Source organism: Sinocyclocheilus anshuiensis, unplaced genomic scaffold (genome assembly GCF_001515605.1).
Source record: "Sinocyclocheilus anshuiensis isolate Anshui unplaced genomic scaffold, SAMN03320099.WGS_v1.1 scaffold1635, whole genome shotgun sequence".
In the NCBI taxonomy this organism is placed as follows: domain Eukaryota; kingdom Metazoa; phylum Chordata; class Actinopteri; order Cypriniformes; family Cyprinidae; genus Sinocyclocheilus; species Sinocyclocheilus anshuiensis.
In genome coordinates this window covers 306582-324578 of record NW_015549682.1, presented here as the reverse complement: position 1 = coordinate 324578, position 17997 = coordinate 306582, and the positions used below count along the sequence as shown (strand labels likewise).

Below are 17997 nucleotides of genomic sequence, written 5' to 3'. Positions count from 1 at the left end.
AAAAAAAAAAAAAACTTTGTCTTTCTCTTTATTTATTCCTTCCCAGTCTAGCTTGTACTTATTTGAAAAATGCCTAAAACTTGGTATAACGAGCACTTCCTGTGTCTGTTTGCCTCCTTAAGAAGAATCGCTTTATGTATTCCCCAATTGTAAGTCGCTTTGGATAAAAGCATCTGCAAAATGACTAAATATAAATGTAATATAAACATTTTATTTATAATTACATTATGAATGGATTGTGCCTTTCAGTGAAAAAAGCTCCAGGATTACTGAGCTTATAATATGACTTTCATGAGTCACGTTGAATTAAAAAAATTAATCTTAATATCCTAATAATTTTTGGCATAAAAGAAAAATCGATAATTTTGACCCATACAATGTTTTTTTGGCTATTGCTACAAATATACCCCAGCGACTTAAGACTGCTTTTGTGCTCCAGGGTCACATATATAGTAAGGGATGTATGTCCATATCTTTGCATTCTATGACATTAGGAGCCTCATAAATATTTTAGTGATTAGGCTTTTAAATAGAAATATGCATGATTGAATTGAATATTTTGGAATAACACCCTGGTGTTCCAATTTATCCCTGAACAGCTTGAAAAATGTACAAGTACAAATACAAGCCTGACTCTGAATGACAGGCAGTAACCTCATGTATCTTTCACTGTAGCTGTAAAAATGACCAAAATCCCAGGTTTCTAGCTAAATGAACAAACTCTTTTGTCCCTACGGCCAGTACAGATGGACGAGAGCGTCTGTTGTGAGAGGATAATGTGTCTCAAATAGAAGCCATTGGCCATGTCCTTTTACGGCATTCCTCTTTGTATTTGGCACCTTTCTGGGACAAAAGGGGGCAGGACATACCTGTCAGCCCGAGGATAAAGTGCCCTCTGTCAGCATGGAGTCTTGTACCCAGAGCGTGTCTGACCCTGTGCTGTCTCCGTCCCTCTGTGTTGCATCGTAACCATCACCATGGCCCCCAAGAAGAAGGAAGAGCCCAAACCAGCAGCTGCACCCAAGCCTCCAGAGCCAGAGCCCCCCAAGGAGCCAGAGTTTAACCCAGCTGAAGTCCAGGTACTAACATCTAAGTTGTTGAGATCCACTGCAAGAGATGGACTTGAAATCTATTCACTTAGTCAGGGACGACTGCAACCCATCAGTGGCTTGCACCTTAATGTGGAGCATTTAGATGCCAACGAATGGAAATAGAACTTCCAATTTAAATATTGTGAACATTTTAGACTTAAAACTGTTCAGGTGCATTTCTATCAAATTGAATATGGTGTCTAGTCTGACTAATGTCAATGTGACCACTGGTCCGTTTGGTTTACACTGAGCAATGTGTCTTCTGTTTCCCTATTAGTTAAGATGAAGACCAAGAGAAAATGAAAATGTAGTTGTGCTATCATTCCTGCTACTTCAGACCAAAGACTTCAAGGCACTTTCTTGCAATTGATTGGGCTCTGTTTGTTTGATTAATTCTAGATTACAAAGTTCTTTATTGGCATACATGGTTCCATGAAGAACCTTTAAGATCCATGGAATCTTTATATTGCACAAAAGGTTCTTTAGAATATTAAAATATGCTTCACGCTAAGAATTTTTATTTCTTTTTTTTAGCTCACTAAAAGGTTCTATTAGGAAACAAATATGGTTCTTCTATGGCATCACTGCGAAAACTCTGTTCTGTTTTTAAGAATGTATAGTATCTTGACATCAGTCTACTATGAATGTCCTGATGACAAATGTTACCTTCTCACAGACAACTGCTACGCTCTTGTTGCTTTCATTGATGTCCATGAGCTATTTTAAGCAACTTCAGAGACACCATTTAATGTAGAGGGTGTAATGCATCCAAAAGAACAACCTGCAGAATCATTGGCTAAGCATCTACAAATGCTATCTTCCACCGTCACTGCTTGGCAGTGTGCTGTGCACATATTTGTTTAATCTGCAGAGCTCAGAACTGATTTGAAAAGCCATTTGCTTGAACTAAACAATTGTCAGTGTTTGTTTGACTATTGTCTGAGAATTCGGCATTCTGTCTTTCCCAAATCCAAATGTTTTAGCAACTCGCAGAAGTTCCACGTATTTAAACACAAAACATATAAATACAACATAATACCCAGTGGTGTATCACTTTCCGAACCTTTCGTTTTTTTTGCAAGTCAAGAAATATTTGGATTTCCTAGTGTAATTGACAGGAAAGCTCAAGTTTCAGAGGAGATATTTTAGTGGTCAACATTGCCACTCTACAACCCATTTCCATACTCTGAAATTTTGGGGTTAGGAGAGGCCATAATACGTGTTCCAAACCATTGAGGTTTAGGCCACACACAATGTGATTTTGATTACGCTGCTCCAGAACGGACCACCCAAACTTATGGAATTGTTCATTCTGAAGCCTTCACAGATTCACGATTTCTACAGATTCTGTTGAAAACATAAAGCATGGCATTCAGCTAGAACAGATGCTGTATTTCTAATGAGCTCTGATTACTGAGAATCATCATTTATGGTAATTTCATGCATCCAGTGGCATTGTTTTTGTGATGTTTCGGTGGGCAATATGCATTAACAATATGCATTAACGATTCAGCATCTATGGACAAAATGCAGAGTTATGTCTTTGAAAATGTAGTTGCATTGTTATGTTGCAAAGTAACGGTTTCATTATTTGGCATGTTCCCATTTCCTAAGGCCATAAAAAGCATCTTGTCAGTGTCATGCATTTGCAGCCTTCAATCGCTGTCTAATATAACTTTGCACTATAATGACAAAAGGGGTATTGGGTTTACACCCGCAGGGCCACACGCACCCTCTGGCTCAAGGTTGCTCATAAATTCTTTTGGACAATGAGTCCCAGGACAAACAGGATTGAGTTTGAGTAACCAGAGCCGGAGAAGTGTGCAGACATTTGTCAGCCGCATGTGTGTCCGGAGGATGGGACATGCCCTGAAGGACAAATAGCACCTAAACATTAATAATCACATTTTCAACATGCAGTCCCATTGTAGTCTTGTATGTGATTTATTAAACTTCAGCGTTTTGCATGATTATTTATTATTGATTTTTTTTTATTTTTTTTTTTATCTCTTGGCAGATCGAATTCACTGCTGAGCAGCTTGAGGGTAAGTGAGATTTTTGTATGCATTTCAAAATTACTTTAGCTCAAAAAGGATATTTACAGCAAATAACACTGTAATTACACTGCTATTGTGTACACTGCAAATAAATAAATAAATAAAATCTTATTCAGCATTTTTGTTATGTTATTATGTTACTTGTAGTAAAAATACCTAAACAAATTTAAAAAAGCAAACAAACAAAAAAACACTTTTTAGATTTTAGATTTATGCTTGATACAAGAAACAAAAAACAATTTCAGGAAATTTTATTCAAATATTTTTTTATTATTTATTATTGATTTTTTTTTATTTTTTTTATTATCTCTTGGCAGATCGAATTCACTGCTGAGCAGCTTGAGGGTAAGTGAGATTTTTGTATGCATTTCAAAATTACTTTAGCTCAAAAAGGATATTTACAGCAAATAACACTGTAATTACACTGCTATTGTGTACACTGCAAATAAATAAATAAATAAAATCTGATTCAGCATTTTTGTTATGTTATTATGTTACTTGTAGTAAAAATACCTAAACAAATTAAAAAAAACAAACAAACAAAAAAACACTTTTTAGATTTTAGATTTATGCTTGATACAAGAAACAAAAAACAATTTCAGGAAATTTTATTCAAATATTTTTTTTCAAAACAAGTCTTAATGTCTTATGCAATTTACTTTTACATCATTTTCATGGTTATTTTTAAATGCCATAGCCAAAATAATACTACAATTTTATATTACTGTATATATACTATATACTATAAAAAATCAATGCATAAAAATGTCTTTGCATGAGTTAGCACCTTACAAATACTGATAAATATATAATTTCAAAGCAACTTTGTAGAAAATTAATGTTTATAACAAACAAAAAAACACTTTTTAGATTTTAGATTTATGCTTGATACAAGAAACAAAAAACAATTTCAGGAAATTTTATTCAAATATTTTTTTTCAAAACAAGTCTTAATGTCTTATGCAATTTACTTTTACATCATTTTCATGGTTATTTTTAAATGCCATAGCCAAAATAATACTACAATTTTATATTACTGTATATATACTATATACTATAAAAAAATCAATGCATAAAAATGTCTTTGCATGAGTTAGCACCTTACAAATACTGATAAATATATAATTTCGAAGCAACTTTGTAGAAAATTAATGTTTATACATTACAGTTATGAGTGATATGTTATCAGAGGTGTCAAAGTAATGTCCATATGGCAGAAATATATAGTTTTAAGATTATACAAATCATGCCGTTAGTTTTGAAGAATGTTGGTAACCAAGCAGTTGACAGTAGCCATTGACTTAGCCACAATATGGAACTCAATGGCTACCGTCAGCTGTTCGGTTACCAACATTCTTCCAAATATCCTCCTTTGTGTTGAACAGAAGAAAGAAACTCATACAGGGGTCACCACAGCAGATCATTCACATAGTTTTGATTTTGGCAAAAAGTGAAAAACTCAACACTGTATTTCCAGGACAGAGATCTAACAGAGACTTCAAACTGCCAGTGATCTAAAGCATGGGCATCATAGAGGTTTAATGTCTGTTGGAGTGTGAGAAAATCAAGTCTGACTGTCTTTTTCTCTGCAGATTTCAAGGATGCGTTCCAACTGTTTGACAGGACGCCAACCAACGAGATGAAAATCACCTACGCTCAGTGTGGTGATCTGATCCGGGCTTTGGGTCAGAACCCCACCAACGCTGAAGTTATGCACGTGTTAGGCAAACCCAAAGCTGAAGGTGAGACCAGAATCCATCCCTCGGACCTCCACGGTATATTAATCTAAAATGAACACGTCTGCCCGCTCTCAAATGCCTAGAGCCACACTGTTAAGCCCGAACATGCCACACAGATACATCTGGCTTCTTTTGTTGGCAGAAATGCAAGTGAAGATGCTGGATTTTGAACAGTTCCTGCCCATACATCAACACATCTGCAAGGCTAAAGACCGCGGCACCTTTGAAGACTTCGTTGAGGGCCTGAGAGTGTTTGACAAAGAGGGCAATGGAACAGTGATGGGTGCTGAACTCAGACACGTCCTCGCTACCCTGGGTAAGCTTCAACATCGAACATAATTATTATAAACTCATTTAATATTCTTTTGTATTTGCAAATTCCTGTGGTAAATTCTTGGAAGTACTTTTTTAGCATTAAGCTTGGGTTCTGTCACTGTAAAATCGTGATACCATTATAGTTTTAAATTATTATTTATTTTTATATTGTATGTTGTTATTCTATTTTTATTTTTATGTTTTTGTTGTATATTTTATTTATTTATTTATTTTTAAAGTTATTTTCATACAAATTAAATTAAATTAAAATTAGAAATGTTGCCTTGGAAAAAAAAGCTGTTTATATTTTACTTCATTTCAGTTAATGCTCATTTTATTTACTAAATAAAACAATATTTATTTATTTATTTATTTATTTATTTATCTATCTATTTATTTATTTAGTTAGTTAGTTACTAAATAAAACAATATGTATTTATTTATTTATTTAACTATTTATTTATTTAGCCAGTTAGTTAGTTAGTTAGTTAAACTAAAATAATCCTTGGCAATTATAGGTATGTATTAGATACTCATACTCAAAATATTTTTGTCTCATGATTATTATTATTATTAGTAGTAGTAGTAGTAGTATCCTTAAAACGCTCTCTCTCTCTCTCTCTCTCTCATATATATAAAATATAAGAGGCATATTTATATATATATGGCATATACATATATAGGCATATATATATAATACTCAGCATAAACAAGAGACAGCACTACAGTTTTAACTGTACAGTTTAAACAAATACCCCATAACTACAAATGTGAACATACCTCAACTCTAGGAATACATTAGCATCAGACTAGCAACTGACACTTTATAATCACGCAGAATGGTCACAAGAAGCCAATCCTGCATACATGTAGAGCACTGTGAAACGTGTCTTCTCTGCAGGTGAGAAGATGAAGGAGGATGAGGTTGAGCAGCTGATGGCTGGGCAGGAGGATGCGAATGGCTGTATAAACTACGAAGGTGAGTTTGTACACACTTTTACACCTCCATCACCTGCTGTTCAGCTGTTTCATTCAATGGCAGTGTGTCCAGTAATATGTGCTACCTTATAAATCATCATCTGTCATCAACAGCTGATAAAATCACAGTTCATGTCTATGCAGTAGAAGTGAAATTAGAAAAAAATATTTGATCTCTAATCAGAATGAGATTGTTTAGATGGCAGTGTTGTCTCATCTAGTACAATTTTTGAATTTGGATGTCTATTGGGCTCAGAATAGTATAAACTAAATATGCATTAGCATGGAATATTGATTTTTATTTTCCCCCACAGCTTTTGTAAAGCACATCATGGCTGGCTGAACAGGTACAACAAACCACTCTTTTCCCACTTTGTCTTCAGTGCATTATTGATTGATCTGTTTATTTATTTATATTTTGATATGTTGTTTCAGTGTGCATTCATCACTAGGTGTTAAATTCAAATCATGTCACTCTATAAAGCACTTTGATTCTCATTTTGATGCATGTGCACTGTAAATTATCATTAGAGTCGATTGTTGATTTTTATTTTATTTTCCTTTTCTTCAGATCATCAAGACCATTCAAATGAGGATACAACATAATGTCGATTTTATTTCATCGTTGTGCTTTTTTAAATTAAAACCCACACAGGTGTTTCCTGCCATTGGTCCACTGTCCTCACTGTCTCCAACTCTCTCTCAAACGTTCCGTTTTGTGTGGCTCCTCAGTCTGTTACGCCTAAATGATTCCATCATCATAACTGTTCGTCAATACAAAAAAAAGTTTAATAAATGTCACGCTTGGTTTAAACAGCCTCCTCTCTCTGAATCCTATACATTTCACTGAAACTATCACTTGTTCTGGAATGTCTGCGTTTAGAGGTGTGATGTGTGGGAGATAATGACATGGGTGGCTTTGACATGTTTTCACTAAAATAATAGTCTATAGCAGGCTGTCTGTTGATGACGATGCCCTGCCTCGGTGGAGTGCTTACTGACACAACCAGTAAACAAAACAAGACAACAAACTAGACTCTGGTGCTGAGATTTGCTTTAAATAGCATGTGAATGTTCACCTTTTTCCTAGCAAGCCTACTCCCTGTTGAAAAAAAAAACAGCATATGCTGGTTAGGTAAAGTATGTTTTGAAGCATGGCTGCTGGTTTGAGCTGGTTTAAGCTGGTCCTGAGCAGGCGCTAGTTGCTCTAGATGGATGGATGGATGGATGGATGGATGGATAGATAGATAGATAGATAGATAGATAGATAGATAGATAGATAGATAGATAGATAGATAGATAGATTAAAAAAGTGCACAAATTTTGGAGAAATCCTGCCAAAAACCTCAAAAATATTCTCTAAAAGACATCTCAGTCTATGAAGATCGCAACACATATGGAATACAGTGTCTGATGCATTTCAAAATGTACAAATGGAAAAGGAATTGAGATCAAATATGGTCAAACTTCTAAGTTTATTGTCAGATATTCTGTTTTGTACTGTTCTTATAATGCATATTCTTCGAAGTTGAATAGATTAACAAATAAACACACCGTAGCCTCATATTTTCATTTAGATGTTCTTATACCTCTTTTCAAGGCAATATCTTTGAGAATTTTTTTTTTTTTTTTGCTAATGCACAATTTAGCAATGCATTGTATATCTCCTGATCCCTTTGGCATTGATATTTATAAAACTCCTCCTTTTTTGTATCTATCCTTCCTATGAAAACCTTCGACTTATATAGCTCTTACACTCTTAAAAATAAAGGTGCTTCAAAAGGTTCTTCGAGCGATGCCATAGAAGAACCATTTTTGGTTCCACAAAGAACCATTCAGTCAAAGGTTCTTTAAAGAACCATCTCTTTCTTACCTTTTTATAATCTGAAGAACCTTCTTTCGCCACAAAGAACCTTTTGTCAAACAGAAAGGTTCTTCAGATGTTAAAGGTTCTTTATGGAACCTTTTAGACAAAAAGGTTCTTCTATGGCATCGTGAAGCACCTTTATTTTTAAGAGTGTACCTCACACATATAGCCTACTGATCGTTTAGCCTACTGACATCCAAAAAGAAACATGTTGAATGGGCAATTTTTGCCACTTTTTTAATGAACTGAGTGATTCTGTTTATTTTTGCATTAAATGTCCATTATTTAGGCAAGGCAAGGTTATTTATATAGCACATTTCATACACAATGGTAATTCAAAGTGCTTCACATAAAAGGAATTAAAATAATCATTAAAAAAAATCACAACAATAAAAACAAGGAATTTAAAAACTTTTAAAATTATTTACATTTTGATTTAAAATGAATTAAAACAGTTACGAATAGGAAATTATTATACATAAAATACAGTGCAATCAGTTTGGACGTAGCACAGTGCTCATTCAACAAATGACCAGCTAAACATATGAGTTTTGAGTCTGGATTTAAATGTGGCTAATGTTTTAGCACATCTGATCTCTTCTGGAAGCTGGTTCCAGCTGCGTAATAGCTGAAAGCAGACTCCCCTTGTTTTGTGTGAACGCTTGGTATTTCTAACTGACTCGATCCTAATGATCTGAGTGCTCTGTTAGGTTTATATTCAGTGAGCATATCTGCAATGTGTTTAGGTCCCAGGCCATTGAGTGATTTATAAACAAGTAAAAGTACTTTAAAATCAATCCTAAATATAACTGGAAGTCAGTGTAAGGAGCTGAGGACTGGTGTGATATGCTCAGATTTTCTGGTTCTGGTCAGAATCCTGGCAGCAGCGTTCTGGATGAGCTGCAGCTGTCTAATGGTCTTCTTGGGAAGGCCGTGAGGAGACCATTACAATAGTCCACCCTGCTGGTGATAAAGGCATGAACAAGCTTCTCCAAGTCTTGACTGGAAACAAAACTGACATACTTTCACAGAATAAAGTCTGGCTATAAATTGGCACCTTTATCTGAATAGTATTAAAGACTACAGTCAGAGAAACAGTCTGAACTCTCAGGATCTCCATTTCTGCTGCTGTCAGCCCATCTCAACACACAGACTGTCTTCACACTGCACAGAGGACGAGCTGTACTTCCCCACAGAGAGCAGCAAATATAAGAACATCAGGAACGCTGAATTCCAGCAGGCGAGACACACAGACAAACTCTCCTGTATTTTGGGAGAGAAGGAAAAGTGTATCTACCTGGCAGCACAGTGTGCCATCTGAACCCTCTTTGCCCTTTATTACTGCACTCTGCAAACATTTACTTGATTGTGATAACATATACCATTTTATCAGTTTAATACATCCTTGCCGAATACAACTATTAATTTCTTTAAAAAAGAAAGAAAGAAAAATTAATATACTGACCCCAGACTTTTGAACAGTAGTGTATGTTTATTGTTATAAAAATATTTCTATTTTGAATAAATTCTGTTGTTTTTAACTTTTTATTCATCAAAATATGATAGGTTCCATATATATATATATATATATATAAATTAAGCCGCAAAAGCTGTTTCCAACACTGATAATAAATCAGCATATTAGAATGATTTCTGAAGGATCGTGTGACACTGAATGGCTGATGGATAATGACAGATGAAAATTCAGCTTTGCATCACAGGAATAAATTACATTTGATACTATATTAAAACAGAAAACGGTTATTCAAACAGTTATTATGTTTCACAACATTAATGTTTTTTTTTCTATATTTTTTAATCAAATAAATGCAGCCTTAATGAGCATAAGGGACTTAAAAATATTAAAAATCTTTTGAAAGGCAGTGTATGAATAATAAGGGCATGTATATGTTTGTGTAATATTATTGTTTATTACTTTGGAAGCATTGTGCTGTTTCACACATTCATGTCAATTAAGCTCATCTGAATGAGATAGCAAGAGAGAGAGAGAGAGAGAGACAAAAACTGTGATAGCGTTTCTATGACCTTCAAAAGAGGAAACAAATATTAAGAGATAGAGAGAGAGAGAGAGAGAGAGAGAGAGACAGAGAGAGAGAGACAGAGAGAGAGAGAGAGAGAGAGTCTGTCTTCTCTAATTTAGCCACTAGATGGCAGACATGCATCATACACAAACTAGAGACTCAAGAAACGCCTAACTGGTTCTGTAAATGATTATTGCAAAAGAAAAGAAAATGCCCTTAGAACACCTTAGAAGACATCAGTGTAACCCGAATTGTTCTGTAGTATTCTGAACTTAAAATAGGTTTAACATCAATTGAAATTGTATTGTCAAAAAATTAAAAATGGTCAAATATACTGCATGAAACGTGATTTTCCCAGAATTAAGTAATAATGTCAGGCGACGGCCCCCAGATAAATTTCCCCACGGTCATGCCTTTTTATGCATTCAAAATCAAGTTGAAATAAAACAAAGATCATATAATAAAACAACCATAAAAGATTGATCATAATAGATTATTGCTTGTGTTTACATCCTTTAATGGGTCAGAAATGGGTCAGGGTTTGAGCAACGACTGCCTGATATTTACAGCTAGAATCCACTGCCAAGATGCTCTGGAAAGGACTAACAATGTGCTTTTACAGACAGTGACAAACATAAGAATGTAGATGTGTATGCATTAGTGACTCATAGGAAAGAAAAATCAAAAGTGAGATCTCTTTAACATCTCAAATATTTCTCCTAGACAGAAATGAGGTTACTTTAAGATCGAATGGAGATTTTTGCTTGAGTCTCCTGCTTCTCAAACTTGTCTCATGAGACAATAATATGAAATAAGGATAATGTTACTTTTTATAGGACAATGTTTATGTACTGTCAGAGCCATAGCCTTGTGGGCAGCACATCGATGTGAAGCACAACTGTGCCTCAGACAACATGGGTTCGAATCCCAGCTAAAGGTACTTTCCTGCTCCTGTTCAACTGTCCAATTGTTTTCTGTCTCTACTCCTACTGTCCTGACCATTAAAGGTGAAAAAACCCATTGCAATAAAAAAAAGCAACAGCAACCTCTGAGTAGTAAAGCATTTTTATAATGGACTCTTGCAAGAGATTACAGCAAGACAATAAAGAGATCTCCCGTGTTTCTCACACGTTTCTCTCCCATTGTCATTTTGGATTCCTTTCTTTCAGAAATTTCTCATGTCTCATTTGTGTCTACTTCCATTTCTCCTAAGGATTTTTAGGAGAAATATCTGAGACACGGTTGATACTAAAATGAGAGATATATGAGAATCTCATCTAAGTCTCCTGAGCTTAGGAAAAGCAATACATTTTTCCTATGGGGACTTCTGTGCATGAGAGCCATGTTGCATCAAACACACAAAAGTGTGCTGTCCTTCTGGCTCATTCCTGCGATTTCACAGCTTAGTTTCCATTATGTCAGACCTCAGGCTGCTCCTCTGTGATCAAGGGAACTGGCATTTTCACTCAAAGTCAGCACATCATTCAACGCACATGGAAGTGTCCTTCACGCTTTGGTCTTTCGGTTGATAGCCAGTCTAATATGGCATATAAACATTCTATTAAATGAACAAAGGCCTGGATTTGTATCTTGTCGTTGCAGATAAAACAATGTGGCAATGCTTGGGGACTTTGTATTTGAGGCCTACAGTGTGTCTGGCAAATGGGGATTATTAGCAGCACAGATTTATGCCACAGTTTTAAAATCTCTGCTTTAGTAGGTATAAAAGCATGTCTAAAATGCAGTCTGGCTTTTAGCCCTTCTTTCCTGAGGCCTGGCAGGATTACAGTGAATAAACGCTCTTTTGTGTGTCCGTCAGTGGAAGATGTGCATTAGGAAAAAAACAGATGATGTAAACAATAGAACTGCAGTGATGTGGAGAGTATCAAACTGCATTGTGTTTATCAGTGATGTTTCATGTTTGAGATTTCATGCCAGCATTCTATAATTTGGGGTACATTTCACATCAGGAGAAAGGTGTAAAACAATCTGCTTTTCTCAGTAAAACAACTATTGGTTTCAGTTGAGATCTGCTAGTTGCCAAGCTTAATCACTAAACATCATTTTGTTATTACAAAGAAAAGGATGTTTCCTGCTGGTGAGATTGTTAACTATGTTACAGACCAACTGTATGTGTTTACAGGTAACATAATAAAAAATGTACCATTTTGACTCATAATTTCAATGACAGGCCTTGTCTGGTCAACCAAATGTCATTTTCTTGATCAGTTTCACCTCAAATTGTACTATTTATTTGAATTAAAATCATAAAAACAATGCAAACAATATCAATGTACCCGACATTGTTGACAGGCAATTAATATACTCCTTGACAATAGGTCACTGGAGATCAAATACAGAAAAAAATATTGTTCAAAATGTCCACTGCAGAAGAAAATGACATGATGCTGGTCACACGGTTTTATTTTTAATTTTCAGGGTGAGTTTGTTGAATTAATTTGACCATTTTTGTAGACACGAGTAAAACAAAATATTGTTATTCAAAAGGAATTTTAATTTAAACAATCTATTTATCTAACGTATTTTGATTGCAGAAACAACTTAACTTTAACATTTTTATTCAGTATTTTAAACTCAATGCAAAAAAGCAGACTTTGCAATAACTGTAATTTTAAGTCAATTTAAGGCATATTCAAGTAAACTGAAATACAGTGTGTGCAAAATACATGTATACATTCTCTTAATTAGTAAAAAATGACATTTCTGAAGAAAATTGGGTAACACTTTACTTTAGGGTCTCTTAACTAGTTGCATATTACTAGAATATTAGCCATTTATTATTTATAATTAAGCACATATTGATATTAATGCCTTATTCTACATCCCTAATCCTACCCAATACCTAAATTTAACAACTAACTTACTACCTATTAACAAGCAGCAAATTAGGAATTTATTAAGGGAAAAGTCGTAGTTAATAGTGAATAAGTGTTACCGAAAATTGTTAGAAAAAAATGTATAATTATCACCAATGGACATGAAATGAACACTAAATTATAAAATAACTCTTGATTGGACAATTTAACCTGACATTGCATTGTCTGCATTCACAACAAAATGACAGTTACAGGTAAATTAGTTCAACCAAAAGTGAAAATGCTCTAGTCTTTTACTCACCTTCACGTCATGTTCATACTCTGTGCGCTAAAATTCATCATGCCAGGTTTGACATCAAAGACGCCAAATATGTCCAAATGTGAATATGTTGAAGTGCATGTGATTGGATTAGAGAGATGATCTGTCTGCTTGCTGAGGTGTAAAAAACAAATCATAAATAAGCATAGATGAACATAAATGCCATCTTGTTCATAGACTGACGTTTGGGATTTGGCCAAAATGTTTGAAGTCTATATGAGACTAAGCCTGTCTCTGTCTGTCATATTAACAAAACTGTACCCAGATGTCATTGAGCTTTTGCTCTGCACTGCAGTCTGGGTCTCGTCAGTTAATCCACTAGAGTTTTTAATCTATCCAGTTGGGTTTTTGCAGTATGTTTGGGTCACTAGGGATGAGTCATTCTCCAGGCAATGCCGTGGCCTTCTGCTACTAAAATAGCTTCAAACTCCAGCTTCTACTGCTTACACGCTGTCAGTGAATGCTGTATATAGCCATGGAGGACATTGATGCTATTGCATCAGATAACAAAATATCAAACCAAGTGGCCCCTGTATCATTTCCTCAGAACTTACATTATCTGAACCATTTTTGCAATGACAACCAAAATGGGTGTTGATTTTTAGCTGTACAGTATGAAGTCAGTTCCCCTCAAAAAGGCCTCTAACACTAGCTTGCTCTATTCTTTTTCTATTATATCTGTTTTCTTTTTATTTATTATTAGCATGGATAAGAGACTTGTCATAGCACTTGCATATCATTGCTCTTTTGTTGATTTTGATTGCTTCTATTGTCCTCATTTGGATAAAAGCGTCTGCTAAATGACTAAATGTAAATGTAAAGTCCATAACGCTAAATTTTGCCAACCAGAAAGTGTTAAAATATCCAATAAACTTCTCAAGTGTCTTATAAACACTCTAAGTGATATGTCTGAAGTGTATTTAAACAAATTCACACTTGCTTTTATTGTTACAGAACATGGCTGGCATTAACATGTACAAACTGTAGTTTTCACAAGCCAGTAAATATGTCAAATGTCCTGTTAATGGTGAGAGAAAAGGTGAATGAAGGATGAATTCATGCTTCATTTCCTTTCTGGCCAAGAAAAACTCAGCTAGGAATTACATAGCTTGACACTCGTCCTCCCAGCATACATCAGTGTCTAGCATCTGCATGTGATGTTCTTATTATTTTATTCAATGTATTTTTACAAACCTGTATTAATATCCAAAATGTGAGATTGTGAATGGATTTGGTACATCTGCTGAGATCACTGTTTTGATTTGAGGTCACAGTGTAGATGTACACTTTATGTTTCTTAAAAGAATGAAATTGTCTCTGTTTGGTGACAATCTGTCAATTTGACATTTCAGAGCGTAATATCATGTGAAAATTATTTGCATTCAGTTCTTGTATTTGGGATTGTAGTGTAGTGATTATCGCGAGAACAGAACGAGAATGAGATCAGAGAGACGTGAGTGAGCATGCGGTTGAGAGTTGTTAATTAAAGTTGATAAAGCATCAACAAAGTCTGATTATTGAGTTGAACAACACAACAGGGATTTCTGAAACCCAACATTACATTTTCTATGGAAGACATTTGAAGCATATTTTCAAGACATTTAGTTTATATAATAAGTAATAACCAGTTCTCACAAGTGTTTTTAAAGTGTCATGAGACAAGAAAGGCTCTTTCTGAGTTTTTGCAATGTTTTATATTTAATCAGAGCAATAACACTGATTATAATGTCTATGTACATTGTTTACATCCTCATACGTTTATTTCACACTTTTAAGGCATTTTGGCTTTTTTCATTCAATTACAGAAAATAGATTATATACAAAGTTTCAAGGCAGAAAGTCACACAAATAAACAAATATAAAATATGATATTAAAACATTCTACAAAATGAATTTCAAATGAAATGAAATACAAAAATGTATTCTTGTCTTTGGCAAATATACAGTATTATTCATGAGGAGAAAGGTTCGCCCTCTATTATCTATACACAATTCATCTGACCAACTAGTTTTTACATATTTGTATTCAAAGGTATGACAATCACGTATCAATGTACACTGTTGATAAAGAATTGGAAAAACACCATTATTTTAATCATATTAATGACCTTAATAACACTTGTCTAAATCAAGCTTCACACAGAGTTTGAAGAATCAATTCCTTTGAAAATGAAATACTGTCTTTCCTCATATAAATTCTATTTACATGTATGAAAGATATATTACACACACACACACACACACACACATACAATGGCCATATGACTATTCCAATATAGTATGAGTTATGTGTGTCTTTATGGAAGTATTATTTTTTGTATTATTTTAAAAGAGACAAATAATGTGGATTTTAATTGGAGAGCAATACATTAAGTCATGTCTTGCAACTAGACAATGTGTTGTCAATATCATTAGGATTTATAAAAATGATCCTTAAGTATTTTGCAGATCACAGATTTCTTTGAAAAACAATTAAAATTGATGAAACTAAAACTAGATTCATTCATTAATTTTTTTTTACTACAAGTCAGTGTATTAAACCATTTACACTGATTTTAATCTTTGAGACCCAAAGGATTAGTTATAATGTGGCTCCCTCTGGTGGAGAACATTAGTATATTTTGGCCTTTATCCATCATTCCCATTGGTATAACTGATATTTCAGAAATGGTACATCCATACCTGACATGTACAAAGCTTGGTGAAGATCTCATGAATGGACTAGAAGGAGTTTCTTGAAAAAGTTAGAATGGCAGATAAACATTATGGGGACAAAAAATGTAGGGCTTGATGCAAGTATTCAGAAAAAATTTCCTACTACTTTGACTTTAGCATGCATGGAACAGAGCAAAAATATAAAGTTGCATATGATTTCGGAAGATTTGTTACATTTTACTTGTGAATATGTCCATTTTCATAATGGTCGGCATTCTGATTTGACATTACTAGCTGCTGAAATTTGATTGACTGCTGGCAGCCATGTTTGTTGAGTTGTCCAAGTGATTGTCAGACTATGTTAGTGCATGACCCAAAAAAGAAGAAAATTAATTTTACACTTATTTAATGCTATGGCTATGGTGTTGCAAGTGTTTTCAGCTGTAGCACTCTATATTGACAGAATTTGACACACAACTCTCTAATGACAGAATTTGCTGTATGTCCTCTTCATTGTGTCCAGTTTTGTTAAGTTTGGACATTGCTTTTGGAAGATATAGGTCAATGTGCAAAAATGGGTGACCCCTGACCCTTGATAACGTTTTGTCATGAGGCTCTACAGGTGATACAGTAGGTACCAAGTTTCATGCAAATTAGACAGTCTAGGAGAAATAAAACCTTATATATTTTATCTCATATTTTATCTTATATAATCATATATATTTCATCATAAAGGAGCTAAAGTTCTTTAAGACAAACTTCATGTAGCCTTTACTCATTTTAAAAAGATTGAAGATGACTAGATTTTGTACTAAAAACAGAAACGTTTTCCCATTGCGTTTTCGAAAAGTTGTTGAACAACATTGTCAAAATGATCTCGTGTTCACACAGATCCGTGAAAATGCCTAAAAATGCTGCATTATGCATGCCAGGCCAGTAGATGGCAATGTCACTTTGTAAAGAAACACTACGCGTCTGCAGTGTCAAATTCCTATGGCCTGAACACGCAATATGTATGCACATGACCTCACCGTTTTCACAAATTCACGTTTTTGTAGTTTACACAGAGACAGTAAGGATTTGTTTTCAAAAACCATGGTTTATTTTTGTATGGGAAGTTTTCCGTGTTTAGTCGAAAACGGTGTCATGCAAACACCCCATAATTTTCAAATCTATGAAGCTGCATTGAGCTGGACTAACCTGACTAGGCCTGATTACTGCAGGCTCTGTTCAATTAAATCAACACTTAAATTGAACTTTTTCAACAGCACGAAGTTGGTTAAGAGCTCTCACCCAGTAATGCCAAAGGTGAACGAAATTCCAGAAATGTTGAGAAAAAAGGTGACTGAAATATATCAGTGTGGAAAAGCTGCTGGACTCAGAACCACAGCCCTTATCTCCGTGAACGAAATTCCAGAAATGTTGAGAAAAAAGGTGACTGAAATACATCAGTGTGGAAAAGCTGCTGGACTCAGAACCACAGCCCTTATCTCTCAATGAAAAAAAAAAAACTCAGCACAGTAGCAAACCTACTAACTAATAAAAAACAAACAAACAAATAAATAAAGTTTTATATTAAAAAAATACAGTTTACCTATTTGCAGACAGCACTTGGGGCCACAGGACAATGTTGGGTGGTCCAGCTCGCCAGTTTTGATTTGGTAGTGAAGTCCAAGGCTGGACAAGAAAAAATATCCTGCTTGTACTCGTCCAGATAATGGCAGTGAACAGCGACCACATTCAAGCTTTAAAAAGGTGCAAAAGTATCACAGAATGTTCCCATACGGCTCATGCTATATACTGTATGTTCAAAGTGTTCTAAATGCAAAGTCAAAAAAACAAATTGATACGTTTTGTAAAAGATTTGTAATAATCTTGACTTCAGCTGCTTCTCTCCTGTACATGATTGCATATTCATGAGACTGTATGAAGTTGAAGCTAGTGTTGTTTTTGGCGGCCTGTTTTAATTTTAGTTTTAGTCTAGTCTTTGTGTGAAACTGTCATTTTAGTTTTTATTAGTTTTAGTCACGTTCATACTCTTTTTAGTCTAGTCAAGTTTTAGTCAACTAAAAGTCTGAGCATTTTAGTCTAGTTTTA

General features: G+C 34.6%; 1 protein-coding gene across 3 annotated transcripts; it reads left to right on the top strand.

The window, feature by feature from the left end:
• Positions 1-900: 900 nt before the first annotated feature.
• On the top strand, positions 901-6999 carry myl13 (myosin, light chain 13). 3 transcript variants are annotated; one of them, XM_016449692.1, is made up of 7 exons: positions 901-1079; positions 3109-3136; positions 4741-4890; positions 5030-5203; positions 6104-6181; positions 6495-6527; positions 6836-6999. In XM_016449692.1, the coding sequence occupies exons 1-6, from the start codon at positions 978-980 to the stop codon at positions 6521-6523; spliced, it is 561 nt and encodes a 186-aa protein (XP_016305178.1). In that variant the 5' UTR covers positions 901-977; the 3' UTR covers positions 6524-6527; positions 6836-6999. The 3 variants fall into 3 exon arrangements, with proteins under 3 accessions (XP_016305178.1, XP_016305177.1, XP_016305176.1); XM_016449691.1 differs by lacking the exon at positions 3109-3136 and adding an exon at positions 3466-3493 and having other exon boundaries at positions 6752-6998; XM_016449690.1 differs by having other exon boundaries at positions 6752-6998.
• The last annotated feature ends 10998 nt before the right edge of the window (positions 7000-17997 follow it).

Bases quoted from the DNA above. Each gene is read 5' to 3' on its own strand.
- myl13 (XM_016449692.1), top strand. From the start codon at position 978: ATGGCCCCCAAGAAGAAGGAAGAGCCCAAACCAGCAGCTGCACCCAAG. The intron at 1,080-3,108 runs GTACTAACATCT...ATCTCTTGGCAG, and splicing joins TTAACCCAGCTGAAGTCCAG to ATCGAATTCACTGCTGAGCA. The intron at 4,891-5,029 runs GTGAGACCAGAA...TTTTGTTGGCAG, and splicing joins AGGCAAACCCAAAGCTGAAG to AAATGCAAGTGAAGATGCTG.